This window comes from Neophocaena asiaeorientalis, unplaced genomic scaffold (genome assembly GCF_003031525.2).
Source record: "Neophocaena asiaeorientalis asiaeorientalis breed wild unplaced genomic scaffold, Neophocaena_asiaeorientalis_V1.1 scaffold82, whole genome shotgun sequence".
NCBI lineage: Eukaryota > Metazoa > Chordata > Mammalia > Artiodactyla > Phocoenidae > Neophocaena > Neophocaena asiaeorientalis.
This window is the reverse complement of record NW_020173068.1, coordinates 1,012,148-1,026,493: the sequence shown is the minus strand read 5'-3', so window position 1 is coordinate 1,026,493 and position 14,346 is coordinate 1,012,148. Positions and strand designations below refer to the sequence as shown.

Genomic DNA, 14,346 nt, shown 5'->3' with positions numbered 1-14,346 from the left:
ACCTCTCAAAAAAGGAGTTTCTTGATTTTGGAAATGGATAGTTTGTAATACTCCCAGGACTAGTCTTAACATTTTAGCTCTAAAGTTTTTTTAAAAAATTTATTTATTTTTGGCTGCGTTGGGTCTTCCTGGCTGCATGTGAACTTTCTCTAGCTGAGACAAGTGGGAGCTACTCTTTGTTGCGTTGCGCAGGCTTCTCATTGCAGTGGCTTCTCTTATTGCGGAGCACAGGCTCTAGGTGCGCCGGCTCAGTAGTTGTGGCGCACGAGCTTAGTTGCCCCACGGCACGTGGGATCCTCCCGGACCAGGGATCGAACCCATGTCCCCTGCATTGGCAGGCAGATTCTTAACCACTGCACCACCAGGGAGGTCCCTAAAGTTTTTCATTTGAATTAATAATTCCTTTGTATACTCTTTCCTCTGAGAGCTGCTTAAGCAAGTATTTCATTACTAAAAAATCCTAACCTAGATATGGTCAGGTTTTCATTAGAAAGTATGTGATTTTGAATTTTATTAGAGATTACCCTTGGTTACTACCTTTGAGTAAATTGAAAGCACAAATTAAAGGGATATGTCTGATATTTAGATGCTAAAGGAAAGACTGTAAATATTCTTTAGATAATTTGTTGTATTTAGATGATTCAAACTTGAAACGCAGTAGTTTTCTTTTTTTTTTTTTTTTTTTTGTTTTTTTTTTTTTTTTTTTTTTTTTTTGTCCTTGCTGCACTGCATGTGGGAATCTTAGAAGTGCAGAGCACTGACCATTGGACTCCCAGGGAATTCCTGAATTGCAGTAATTTTAAAGCTGCATTTTGTGAAGCTAATTTATTATGTTTTATTAGGTCCTGGATGTTCAGTTCCTGTACCAGCTAACCAGTCATTTTGGACACAAGAGGAATATTCTAACCTAAAGCTCCCCAGAGCCTCTCACAAAGCTGTGGTCAATGGAAATATAATGTGGGTTGTTGGAGGATATATGTTCAACCACTCAGATTACAACATGGTTCTAGCGTAAGTTGTTTTAAAAATTTTTACAAGAAGCTTACTTTTCCATTTTGAAAATATTTGAAGTAGAGATAAGCAAAAAGAAAAGAAATCATTAGTAATTGCATTCCTGAAGAAAATCTCTGTATTTTAGTAGTTGTATTCTAGACTTTTGGGGACATATTCTTAGTTTTTGAAATTGGGAGCCACAAAGAGTTCATTGCTGTAATAAAGAATAACTCATCTTTTCCAGACACTGTCTCTCAGATTTTGTGTTAGATATATATAATAGGTTCTATATAAATAGGGGATTGCTTTGCCCCTTAATTTAATTAACATTTCTGTAGGTTAAATGGCTTGCATTTATAGTTTGCTAGTGGAAATTATGCCATTCTTTAATACTTCCCAGGGTTCAAGGTCTTTTGCTGGTTCCATGCTGCTCATCCTGAAGGGAGAGTATGTTTTCACAGTGGAATTAGCTATGGAGTTTGACTACGGGGAGAAATTTTTGAACACCTACTGTTGTGCTGATTTTGTGCCCTGGAAAGTTTTTCTAAACATTTTCTACCAATGAAGATTGTCAAAAATCAGCATCTGTTCTTTAAGGAATTCTGGAAATATGGCAGTAATAGTATAGTTTCTGAATCCCCCAAACATAGTCATTAAAGCACAGAGAACAACTAGGATAGCAGAATAAAAAACACATGGATAATATCTATAACAAACTTGGTCAGAAGGCATCCACACAAATAGGTGGGGTTAAACCGTTGACAGCTACAAGACCTTTGTGCTATCAGTATCTATGTAGGAGTAAGCAAAGGGGAGCGGTGGGCCCACCAGCAGTAAACCCAAAGACCCGCTGGAAAGCTCAGCGAGCTGCTTTGAGAACAGCAGCTGGAATTGGGAAGATTTTGCATGTTCTAGTAGTGGGGATGAGCTCAAGGGATCTGTAGTATGATCTGAAGGTGCTGGAACAGTTTGTGTCTTATTAACTTTCAAAAAACCAGCCAAAGACTCTTTGTAGGAGAAAGTCCCACACTGAAGAAAAGCTGCTGGGAATAGAATTCAAATTGAACAGGACAGGGACAGCAGAGAAAGAAAGTCCAGATAACAGTCTGAGAGGGGAACAGAGCTAGGAGATCTCAACAAGTAAGGTGCCAAATAGTTGGACACTACACTACAACAGAAGAGGAGCTAGTGAACTGAGAAGCTAGAAAAACTAGCTAAATCAAGCGTCTCCTATAAGGGTTCAGGAAAATTTTTTTTAAATTACAAAAAAATTAAAATTTAGCAACAGAAAAAATATCAAGGTCAAATCTCATAGAAAGTTACTATAAAAAAGAAGAGAATAAGTAGAATAATACCCCTTCAACGTGAAAGCATAATAGAAAAACTGACAAAAATTATAACTTAGTATTCCAAAGTAAGCTAACATACAATAAGAAAATGATAAAAGACATGAAAGAACAATATAACCAAGACTAGAAAAATTCAGAAATGAGATGATAGAAGTTAGGAAAGAATTTTAAAATAATTTCAGATTTAAAGACAAACCTAGAAGGAACACAGAGTAAATAAACACAAAAGATACTCCTTTAGAAATAGAATACGAAAAAAAAGAAATAGAATATGAAAAAGGAAATTTTTAAAAATCATAAATAAATGAAGGTCATTTCCCCCTATCCTTTGTATGATAAGTACAGTTAAAAAACCTGGACATTATATATAAAACAAACATAAGAAAACTCTGAAGAAGGCAGTCTTATTAGGGACCTCAAGACCCAAAAAATGACATAATGGTAAGTTCCAAGGGTTTTCCTTTAGTCTCATATATCTCAGACTTGATGTTGGAAAAATCAGCAGTCTGGAAATGTTAATAGGTATAAGCTGAAAAAGCCCCAAGAAAACCCTGTTTTCTCTAGCCCGAGGACCAGGAAAGGGGCAGCTTAGCAAGACAGAAAACTTTTAGAAAATAACCACTCGACCTTAGACAAACAGCACAGAAAGGACTGTGGCTTCACCCCCACCCCTGCTAGCAAAGTGTTAGTATAGAGTCTAGATTTCCATTTATGCCAGGATAAAGTGAACTGCTCCAACCACCACCCCTCATCCCACCAGAGTAGGGTTAGAGAAGGCCATATAGGGAGCTGAGATTTACTTCTCCACCAGGCATTAATGAGGCCTCCCCCACCCCTGTGACATCAGTGGAGACACTGTGGGGAGCCTGGATTTCTACCCCTGCCTGGCAGCAACAGCAGTAATGAGTAGACTTTCCCTTTCTCCACTGGGGTGGTGTCAGAGGAGGCCTGCTATAACAGAAGATTTAAATAAGGTCCAGTCTCATGTCATGATACCCAAAATGTTGAGATTTCAATTGAAAATCATTTGTCATGGTAAGAGCCAGGAAAATCTCAACTTGAATGAGAAAGGCAATCAAGAGATACTGACACCAAGGTGACACATATATTAGAGTTATCTGACAAAGATTTTAAAGCAGCCATTATAAAAATGCTCCAGCAGTTCTCTCAGCAACAGAATGGAGAGGACAGAGGAGAGAATCAGTGAACTTGAAGATAGAACAATAGAAATTCCTTAATCTGAACAATGCAGAGAAAATAAAACATTTAAAAAATGAACAGAGTTTCAGAGACCTGTGGACTGTAACAAAAAATCTTAACATTTCTGTCACCAGAGGAGCCTTGGAAGAAGAGGAGGAAGAGGGTGTGTATGAAAAAGTATTTGAAGAAATAATAGTTGAAAAGTGCCCAAGTTTGGCAAAAGATATGCATGTACAGAGTCAAGAGGTTAGGTGAACTCCAACAATCCCAACTCCCACAGGAGTTTACATTTCATTAATTCTTTCTTATTCCATCTCTCATTCTCCTGCTCAGCTGTCATACTGTCTTTTCATTTTTTAGATCTCCACCACATTTTCTCCTGTTTTCCTGCTCAGCTAGTGGCCTTGTTTCCCATTTCTGTTTTGAAAGATAAAGTTTATCAAAAGAGGACTTCCACAAACTCCCACCACCACATTTAGCAGTTACCTACATATTGCTCATTTTTCTGTCTTCTGTTTCTTTACATCAGAACTGTTCAGTGGACAGTTTCTGTTTTGGTTATGATGGGAATGCTGTGTGTTTACACTGTCATGTCACTATCCACATGTGGTTATTGAGCACTTGAAATGTGGCTAGTATGACTAAGGAGTAGATTTAAAATTTTCAGTTCTTATTCCTCATCTTACTTGATCTTTCACAAACATTCGATAAAACTAGTCTCTCCCTCCTCTTTTAAACAGTTTCTTCACTTGGCTTCCAGGACTCCACACTTCTTTGACATTTTTTCTAACTGCCCATTCCTTCTCAGGCTCCTTAGCCTGATGATGTGCCCCAGGGCTCAGTCCTTGGTCCCCTTCTGTGAGAGTGTGTATTCACTCCCTTGGTGATCTCATGTAATATCTTGGCCTTTATGCTGGTGACTTCCAAATTTATATCTGCATCCTAGACTTATCACCTGTTCCCATATCCCCACCTCTTTATTTGACATCTCAATAGGCATCTAAAACTCCATGTGTCCCAAACTGATCTTTCCTCCAAGCCTGTTCTTGCCCCAGAAGTCCCTACCTCAGTAAACAACCACTCCATTCTTCTATTTGGCTTAAGCCAAAAATTTCAGTCATTCTTGTTTTTTCACACTCCATATCAGTATATGTATTAGTTATCTCTTGCTGTGTAAATTACCACAAACTAGCAGATTAAAACAACACACATTTATTACCTCATAGTGTCTGCTGGTCAGGGTTCTAGGCATGGCTTAACTGGGTTCTCAGCAATCAAGGTGTTACCTGGCCTGTGTTCTAATTTAGAGGTTCAACTGGGCAGGAATCCATTTCCAAGCTCACCCATTTCCTGGTGGTTGTAGGACTAAGGGCCCTGGCTTCTTGCTGTCTGTCAACTGGAGGGCACTTCAACTCCTGGAGGCTGTCCAGAGTTCCTTATTGGTAGGGTTTCCCCAGTATGGCTGCTTACTTATCAGGCCACAAGGAGAGTCTCTGGCCTGAGTCTGCTAGCAGGATAGATGTCATGGAAATGACATCTCATTATTTTTGCCATATTCTGTTGGTTAGAAGCAAGTCATAGATCCTGCTCACACTCGAGGGGAGGATATTATATACATGGGTATGAATACCAGGAGGCAGGGATCATGAAGACCACCCTAGTGTCTGTCTGCCACAATATGTCAGCAGATCTTGTTAGCTCTTCCTTTAAAATCTATCCCTAGGGCTTCCCTGGTGGTGCAGTGGTTGGGAGTCCGCCTGCCAATGCAGGGGACGTGGGTTCGTGCCCCAGTCCGGGAGGATCCTGCGTGCTGTGGAGCGGCTGGGCCCGTGAGCCGTGGCTGCTGAGCCTGCGCGTCCGGAGCCTGTGCTCTGCCACGGGAGAGGCCACGGCGGTGGGAGGCCCGTGTACCGCAAAAAAAAAAAGAAAATCTATCCCTAATCTAACCACTTCTCACTACTTCTAGTGTTGCCACCCTGAGAAGTAAAGGTAAAATTAAAGGTGTGAAGGTGATTGTCCCTTCCACTGTTATACTAGATATTATGAGTCATATATTCTACCATTTATGTGATTTTTGTACTTCTTCCTGTCATCATCCTCCCTTGAAGTAAGAAATCTGGGAGTCATTTTGATACTTCCTCTCCTTTACCTCCTCATAACATAATCTCATGTCAAGCCCATCAACTCTGTCACCAAATACATGTCATATTCATTCTTTTCTCTCTTAAGACCAGCTCGCCAATATCTCTCATCTAGGATTCAGCAATAGGTTCCTATAAAGTCTGTCTGTTTCCATTCATTCTGCTTAATCCATTTTCTAAATATCAACTGGGGTGATTTTTTAGGGTATACATTTTATCATTTACTACCTTCTTAAAACCCTTCAGTGACTTCCCATGGGACTTAATGATCCCACCTGATGTGACTGCTGCTTACCTTCCCATACTCAACTTGCTCCCCTCCTGCCCCATCAGCCCTCTTTCCTTACCTAAAACTCCTTATGCTTGCTCTTCCCTTTATCTAGACTGTTCCTGCCATTGTACCTCAGGGCTGGTTTCTTCCTTTACGTATCCTGTCAGTTAAATGTCCCATAGTGAGATCCTCCCCGATCAGCTAGTTCAGACAGGTGCTCCCTGGTTTTTTTCATAGTTCTCATTTCCTTTAGAGCAGTGTTCATAATTTTTATTCTACTTGTGCCCATTGCTGTGCTTGCTCATTTTCTGCCTTTTCCACTATATGTTCTCCAAGGTTAGAGACCTTGTTTACTCAATTCGGCTTAGCTTATAGAATGTGCTCAAATAAGTATTTATCAAATGAATAAGAGAGTAAATGAATTATCTATTTCTTTCACAAATATTTGTTCTTAGAAATACAGATGTTACCTACTACTTTTGACGGGTGTACCTTGTAAGCCATGTTTATTTTTTTTAATTTTATTTATTTTTAAGAGGGTATTAAATAGTTTATTGATTACCCATGATAATGGGTGATAAACAAGCTTCATTCCCATCTATAACTTTATCTTGTACCATAATAATTCTATTTAGCTATATTGCATAGGATGTGCCAACAATCATATTAATAACCAAAAAACTCCATGACTTTGCTTGGGTGACCCTTTTAACGGTGAACTCCAGGTCACAATACAGTAACTGTCAGTTCAACTACACCAAGTTTCTGAAGATGTTGGCTTTATTCACAAGCAGGTTGTGAATAAATTTCAAATGGAACCTGGCATCACCCTGAAGAAATTCTGACCTCACACTGTTGCAGTCGTTTACCAAAATGTCTTCAGAGTAGACTAACTTTACAGAGCACGTTTTTTAAAAAGGCGCATTAATTCAGCGTCATGATCAGACGATTATATTTAGCAATCAACAGCATGGGTGCAAAAAAAAATTACATTAAAACCCTTTGTTGGAATGCTTTACACTTTCCACAGAATAGAAACTAAAATAACCTGTTATACAGTTAGTCGCGAATACAGTCCTCGAGGGTTTTTTGCCCATACACAGGAGTATTGTCTAAAACATGTCTTCTTTGAAGCAGCTAGGCCCTGCCAGCACTGTGCTTGGCTGAGTTCACAAATCTGTTGTAACCTGTAGCTTCCCTGTCACTTATCTGGCTCTCCTCTCCTGCGAAGCTTTGTTTCCTGGCAGTAATTAAAACCTTCTGCCAGTGCCATAGCTACTGCTGCTGCTGGAACCGCCATAGCCACGTTGGTTTTGTGGTTTGGCGAAGTACTGGCCTCCACCACCGTAAGGGCCAGAACTTTTGCCTCCAAAGTTTCCTCCTTTCATGGGTCCAAAATTTGAAGATTGATTGTTGTAATTGCCAAAATCACTGTAGCTTCGACCACCTCCAGAATTGCTTCCATCATTACCAAATCCATTATAGTCATCCCCACTGCCACCATAGCCACCACCACCGCGGCTGCCACCAAAGCCACCTCAACCACTGAAGTTTCCTCCACGACCAAAGCTGTCATTCCCACCAAAACGCCCTCCACGACCACCACCAAAGCTTCCAGAACCACTTCGACTTCTTTGGCTGGATGAAGCGCTAGCCTTCTCTTGCTTAGATAGGACTTTCCTTACTTCACAGTTGTGGCCGTTCACTGTGTGATATTTCTGAATGACAGTCTTGTCTACGGAGTCATGGTCATCAAAGATTACAAAAGCAAAGCCTCTCTTTTTGCCACTGCCTCAGTCAGTCATGATTTCAGTCACTTCAGTTTTCCAGTACTGTTCAAAATAATCTCTTAGATAATGTTCTTCAGTGTCTTCTTTAATGCCACTAACAAAAATCTTTTTCATAGTTAAGTGGGCCCCAGGTCTTTGAGAATCTTCTCTTGAGACGGCCCTCTTTGGTTCCACAACTCTTCCATCCACCTTGTGTGGCCTTGCCTTCATGGCTGCATCCACCTCCTCCACAGTGGCATACGTGACAACCCCGAAGCCTCTGGAGCGATTGGTGTTTGGATCCCTCATCACCACACAGTCTGTGCGCGCTCCCCACTGCTCAGAATGGCTCCTCAGACTCGCATCAGTTGTTTCAAAGCTCAAACCTCCGATGAAGAGCTTCCGCAGTTGTTTGGCCTCTTTGGGAGACTCTGACTTAGACATGACGGCAGTGGAGAGGGAAGATGTCAATGATGCTTACTCGGCGGCGTCCACGTGCAGAAAGGAGTAATCTAACGAATGTATCTCCACATTTATTTTTTAGGTTTTAACATTTCTCTTCTTGTACTTGATCAAAACATGATTTTTACAGCTTTATGTATTTTGTGTAAATACTAATATAGTTTCAAATAAATTTTTACTAACTCATGAAAAGTGAATATAGTGACTCCTTTTAGAGGGAGTATTTCTGGAACTTAGATCATAAATTTTATCATTGTCTATACTCTTATATAAGCATATTGCAGGAATTGCCCTCTCTATTTTCTCCACAACCCTGTTAACCCAAAACGTTTAAGTTGCATTAAAAAGCAGTTCCCATTTTATGTCACCCAAGGGTCCTCTTGCAAAACAAATTATCTTGGTCATCTGGTTAAGATTTCCAATTGAAATGTCACTGAATTTCCTTCCCTTGAGCAAAAAAAACAGGGTTTTTTTTAAGCTAAAAAAATAATAGTAAGAAATTTGAGCAACAGGTAACCACACAAGGTAAGGAGTATCACCTAATAAACTTAAAACAGACACACAGAAACAGCAGGCCCCCACAGAAACCATATGAGTGAAATTCTGAGAGTTCTCACTAATAGCCCCAAATCTAGAGAGAAGCAAACTGAGTGGGTATCATTGTTTTCTTGCCCTTTTAGAGCAAGAAATAGTTGCTAAGGAGGATCAAGTGAAAAAGGGGGAAATTGATCAAGTGGCTGAGTCTGCCCAGAAGTCAGGGCTCCTATGTAATTTGGCTATCCCAAAATTTGAACCCTGGGATAGGACACTTAAACAAAATCTCAGAGGTGAATAGACTCTGGATATTTTATTCAAATAGACTGCACACCCCCACCCCCACCAGAGCCCCAGCATTTCTTCAGACTTCAGAAAAGTGGACATAACATAAAATGCCAACTCTCACACTAAGGCTAGGATGGAAAGATAAACTTGTCTTAGATACAGTGGAAAAAGAATTAAGAAATCACCCACAGTTTGCAAATGTAATGTCTGGAGAGCAGTGTCTAACCACAAGCAAGACAAAAGAAGTGACATTGTAGCAAATGCAAATATCTATGGTGAAAAGGTAAAGAGGAAAGAACACAGCCTGTAAAACTGACAACAACTGATCATAGAGGAAAAGTATTCCTTCCAACTGCTTTGTGCTATGGATCAATATAATGAGAATTTGAATTCAGAAAAACAAGCTGAAAAGCAAGAAGATAATAACAATGAGATGAAATGGGAGAGTACACATGCAAAGAAATATAAATAAGTTACACACAGCAAAAACTACAATGAAAATCGAACTGCTGCCAGCTTGGTAGACGTGATTCCAATGAATACAGATGAAAAAGTTAAATAGTTTGAAAAAGCAAAGACATGGGAGACAGAAGGTCCAATATAATACAGATAATTGCTGTCACTGAAGAAAAGAACCTAACAAATAGAAAAAGTGGATTGAAATAGTACAAGATGTTTCAGGAAAAATATTATAGTTGTTCAATGACAAAACCTGATTTGATCAAATTATTGAACTTGTAGGATAAACGGCAAATTATTGGGTGGGAAGCCTCAGGTAGTTCTTGACTCCTGCTGGCTGGGGTCAAGTTCAATTTCTGTAGAGCCTTTCCTGTGGTCTTTGGATGGCCAGACATTGTAATTGGAATACCAGGCCACTGTGAGGGGCAGAGGATGTGCCCTGTGGCATGATGGGCATTGTGTTACCAGCCATCAGGGAGGAGTTTGTGAGAGAGGTGGCTGCACCTTTATGGAAGACACCTACTTCTGAATTCCTGAGGTTTGTCTTTGCTTAACTGCACGTCCAGATCTTAGAACTAATTGTTCAATATTCCTTTATCTTGGACTCAGCTCCCAGAAGAAGGAGCGTTTATTTGGCACTTGGCATTTCTTACAGTTTATTGCATCAACATTGTTCTTGTCTTGTGTTTGCTTCTCTGTATTGTGAAAAGAGTGACAACCTGTTATGTAAGTGTCTTTTGGCAGTTCATCTTAACCAGATTTGAGCACCTGCCGGCACCTTAGTGTCTCTGACCAGCTCTTGGGCTGACACGTTATTGATTGAGGAAGAGTAAAATGCATTAAGATACAGATTGAGCACCTTCCATGTTACTTGAAAGCGATATGGATTGGGTCACGTGGAGACTTGTTTCTGTGCTCCCGCTGTTTCTTTCCTTTCTTTCAAGATTAAAGAAACAGGCCTTTGGCTTGAACATATGGTATATATGTGTTTTTCAGAAGCCATGCTAGTTCTTCTTAGGAAACACTTTCCAGAATGCCATAAAAGTTGCAGTAGTATGCAGTCCATTTTGTTAAAACATTTACCTGGATGGATTTAAGTTATTTCCACCATAAGTAAAGTACAATATTGTGTCTTTAAAAAACAGTGAGAGAAATACATATATATTTATATATAATACATATATATATTTATGTATATTTATTTATTTAGAGAGAGGGAGGGAAGAAAGGAGGGGGAGAGAGAATGAGAATGATTGAGACTTCTGACTTCCAAGCAGAAAAGCAAACCACACAGAAGTGGAAAAAAATCAGATTGGCCTCAGACCTCCACTGGCAGCATTCAATACCAGCAACATTCAAGGGAGCAGCGTCAGCAAAGTTGTGCGGGAAGGAAAGGATGGCCCATGGGTATTACATGCAGCCAAGATGTCATTCACCTCTAAAGCTAGCAAGCAGATATTCTTCAACATGAAAGAATTTACGAGGAGGAGCATGTATAATCTCCACTAGGAATAACCACTTGACAGTGCAGTCTAGCCAATTAAGAATTAAAGACTCAAGAAGGAGAAGTTGTGGTAAGAGGACTGTGAGGAGACTGATTCAACTAAAATACAGATCCAGTACTAAATAACTATGAAATTATAGAATGGAATGTGCATGTTTTGAACCTGGACAATGTAAAAATTATATAACAAAAATTGGGAGAAGAAATGGGAGGAAATGTGGGTGCTAATGTTTTCAACTTTCAAAGTAGGAAGTTAGTGGAGTCTGTCCAAAATTAAATTACATGTAATTTTAAAACTAAAGGGAGTTTACTCTCTAAATAACTTTTCCTGTATTTTAAAAATGTAGCATATTCAAAAAAAATACATAAAATAATAGCTGGTATTGATTTAAGTGTTATTCATATTTAATGAAGTCACTATTTTATGTTTTCTTCAGATCATGTATAAAATATTTAAAACAAAGGAAAAGGTTTAGAGAAAAATAACGAATGCTAATACATTCATCATCCAGGTTAGGAAATAAAACATTGCTAATATAGTTAAGATCCCACATGCCCCTCTGAAATCCCAGAGATAATCAATATCCTGATATTGTGATGTCATTTGTTCACATACTTATCTTTAGACTGCTAATATATATGAACATTTTTAGAGTTAATAAATTTTCTTGTTTTAGTCTTTACAGGAACACTATTCTGCAGTTTGCGTTTTTAGCTTAACATTGTTTCAAGATTTGTGTTAATAATACGTTACTTGAGTATATTCATTCTATAAATGTTATATAGATATCTATAATTTATTAATCCATTTTCTACTGATGGATATTTATTTCTCTTTTTTGCTATTACGTTGTGATAAAACTTTCTTACATGTTCTTGTTTACATAATGTTTTTCATAATTTAAAAATCTTGTATTCAGGGAAACTTATAGAAAAACATTTAAAATATAACAGTATTATTGGTTTTCCTTTGGTTTCTTTTTTCTATTAAATTATATAAAATTAAAATTAACACTGTTTATTAAAATTCACCTATATTAGGATCCCCTTTGTATAAATGTATATTATCAGTTTATTCTTCTATCTGTATGTATGCATAGAAAATGTCTGGAATGATGTTTACTTAATGATATTCATTTCTAGATGACAGAATGTGGGGTCATTTTTATTTTTTATTTATTTATTTTTTTGCGGTACGCGGGCCTCTCACTGCTGTGGCCTCCCCCGTTGCGGAGCACAGGCTCCGGACGCGCAGGCTCAGCGGCCATGGCTCACGGGCCCAGCCGCTCCATGGCACGTGGGATTTCCCGGGCCAGGGCATGAACCCGTGTCCCCTGCATCGGCAGGCGGACTCTCAACCACTGTGCCACCAGGGAAGCCCTGGGGTCATTTTTAAGTTTTTGGCTCTTTGTTTTTTTTGCATTGATTACCCTTTTTATAGTGAGTATGTATAATTTTAATAAAAACAATAGAATGATGTTTTCCTCAGAAACAAAACTAATATTCTAAGATATTGAATGTGATTAATGCTGCAATGTAAGAGTATAAATGATTTTCTTTGGGGCATTTTTATATTTTAAAGGTCTTTAAGTGTATTCATAGTATAATTGAAATGCTATAATGATATTCTAGTTTTTTTGAAAATATTACTTTTTAAAATAAATTAGATAAAGAAAAGGAAAGGCTAAGAATTTTTTTTAACTTAGTTATCATCCCTTTTTCAGTATTTGTCTTTACTTTTGCATGATTAAATGAAAGAAAAGTTATAGTAATAAAAGTTCCTTGAGTATAATGCAAACCTGCAAGTGATTTAGTGTGTAGAAGAGGTTTTCAGGAAGCATTAGAAAATTCCAGTAGATTTTCTTTCTCGTCCCAGAGCTGTGGAACCCAGCTCCCCCTTCCTGAGTTCTTATGTGCCCCATAGGCCCAGATGTTAGGTTTGTTTGCCCAGGTACCTCACCATATCCATTGCAGATTTAACGAGCATCTCCAAAGTGGATTAGATCACAAATAAAGACTTAAAGATGTTCTGTTTTGTCATTTGGGTGAAAATATGATCTGTTTGTTTTGTAGGTATGACCTTGCTTCTAGGGAGTGGCTTGCACTGAACCGTTCTGTGAACAATGTGGTTGTTAGATATGGTCATTCTTTAGCATTATACAAGGTAAAATGTCTCCACTCTGTACTAAGCTAGAAACTCAACTCTTCCACTGTTACTTTCTCATATTATGTGATTGAAATAGCTATTTAGTGTTGGATTTTTTTTCTAATCTTTTTTATTGTGGTAAAGTATGTATAACATACTTAGCCATTTTTAAGTGTACAATTCAGTGATAGTAATTTCACTCATAATGTTGTGCAGCCATCATCACCATCCATCTTGGTAATTCTTTTTTTTTTGCTTTGTTTTTCATCTTTGTAATTCTTTTGATTTTGTAAAACTGCAACTCTGTGCCCATTCAGCAATAATTCCCCATTCCCTCCTCCTGCCTGCTCCTGGCACCCACCATTCTACTTTCTGTCTCTGATTTTGACTTCAGTGTTGGTTTTTAATTGGGGGAAAACTTTCTAATGTGGGGGGTATATAATTAGCTAAGTTATAAGTGGAAATTAAAGTTGAAACTACTTTAACCCGAGAGATTTAAATGGATTCATATTCAAACTGGGATATTATGATTGTGATACTAAATGGTTAAAAATTAATCTAGTGTAGGTTAGCTTTTACATTCATTAGCAGGTTTAGCCAAGGATAGCGACTTTACAATGTAACTGAGTAATCGTTTTCATTTCCCTGTTTTTTAATTTATTTCAACTTTATTTTTCCAAGCCATTTTATATTGTAAAAGATCTTGTGTGAGGAAGTCCAAGAAAAGTGGCAAAGTATTAGGGATATAGGTTAGATTTATTTTATTTTGTTCTTTCTACATCCTTTACCTAATAATTCACTGAAAGGTACTTTTCACTAGCACTTTTTAAGCTAAGAATAATATTGAGGTTTTTGAACTGTTCCTTTTTCTGTGTTTAGATTTGATCCTTTTGATGTTTTTTAGAATTTTGTTTACATTTTTTCCATAGGATAAAATTTACATGTATGGAGGAAAAATTGATTCAACAGGGAATGTGACCAATGAGTTGAGAGTGTTTCATATTCATAATGAATCATGGGTATTGTTGTCCCCTAAAGCAAAGGAGCAGTATGCAGTGGTTGGGCACTCAGCACACATTGTCACATTGAAAACTGGCCGAGTGGTCATGCTGATTATCTTTGGTCACTGCCCTCTCTATGGATATATTAGCAATGTGCAGGAGTATGACTTGGGTACGTATATTTTTTTCAGTGAATCGTTTTTGAATGTCAGATTTAAAATTTTACTCT

General features: G+C 38.2%; 1 protein-coding gene and 1 pseudogene across 6 annotated transcripts in view; one reads left to right on the top strand and one right to left on the bottom strand.

Moving 5' to 3' along the window:
* ATRN (attractin) overlaps positions 1–14,346 on the top strand; it is a 163,025-nt gene that overhangs the window by 56,700 nt on the left and 91,979 nt on the right. For all 6 annotated transcript variants that reach the window (XM_024742914.1, XM_024742908.1, XM_024742910.1 and 3 more), the window contains exons 6-8: positions 843–1,011; positions 13,044–13,134; positions 14,046–14,289. In XM_024742914.1, coding sequence (XP_024598682.1) covers positions 843–1,011; positions 13,044–13,134; positions 14,046–14,289 — 504 coding nt within the window. The remainder of the gene's footprint in view (positions 1–842; positions 1,012–13,043; positions 13,135–14,045; positions 14,290–14,346) is intronic.
* On the bottom strand, positions 7,205–8,167 carry LOC112398402 (heterogeneous nuclear ribonucleoprotein A1-like; annotated as a pseudogene).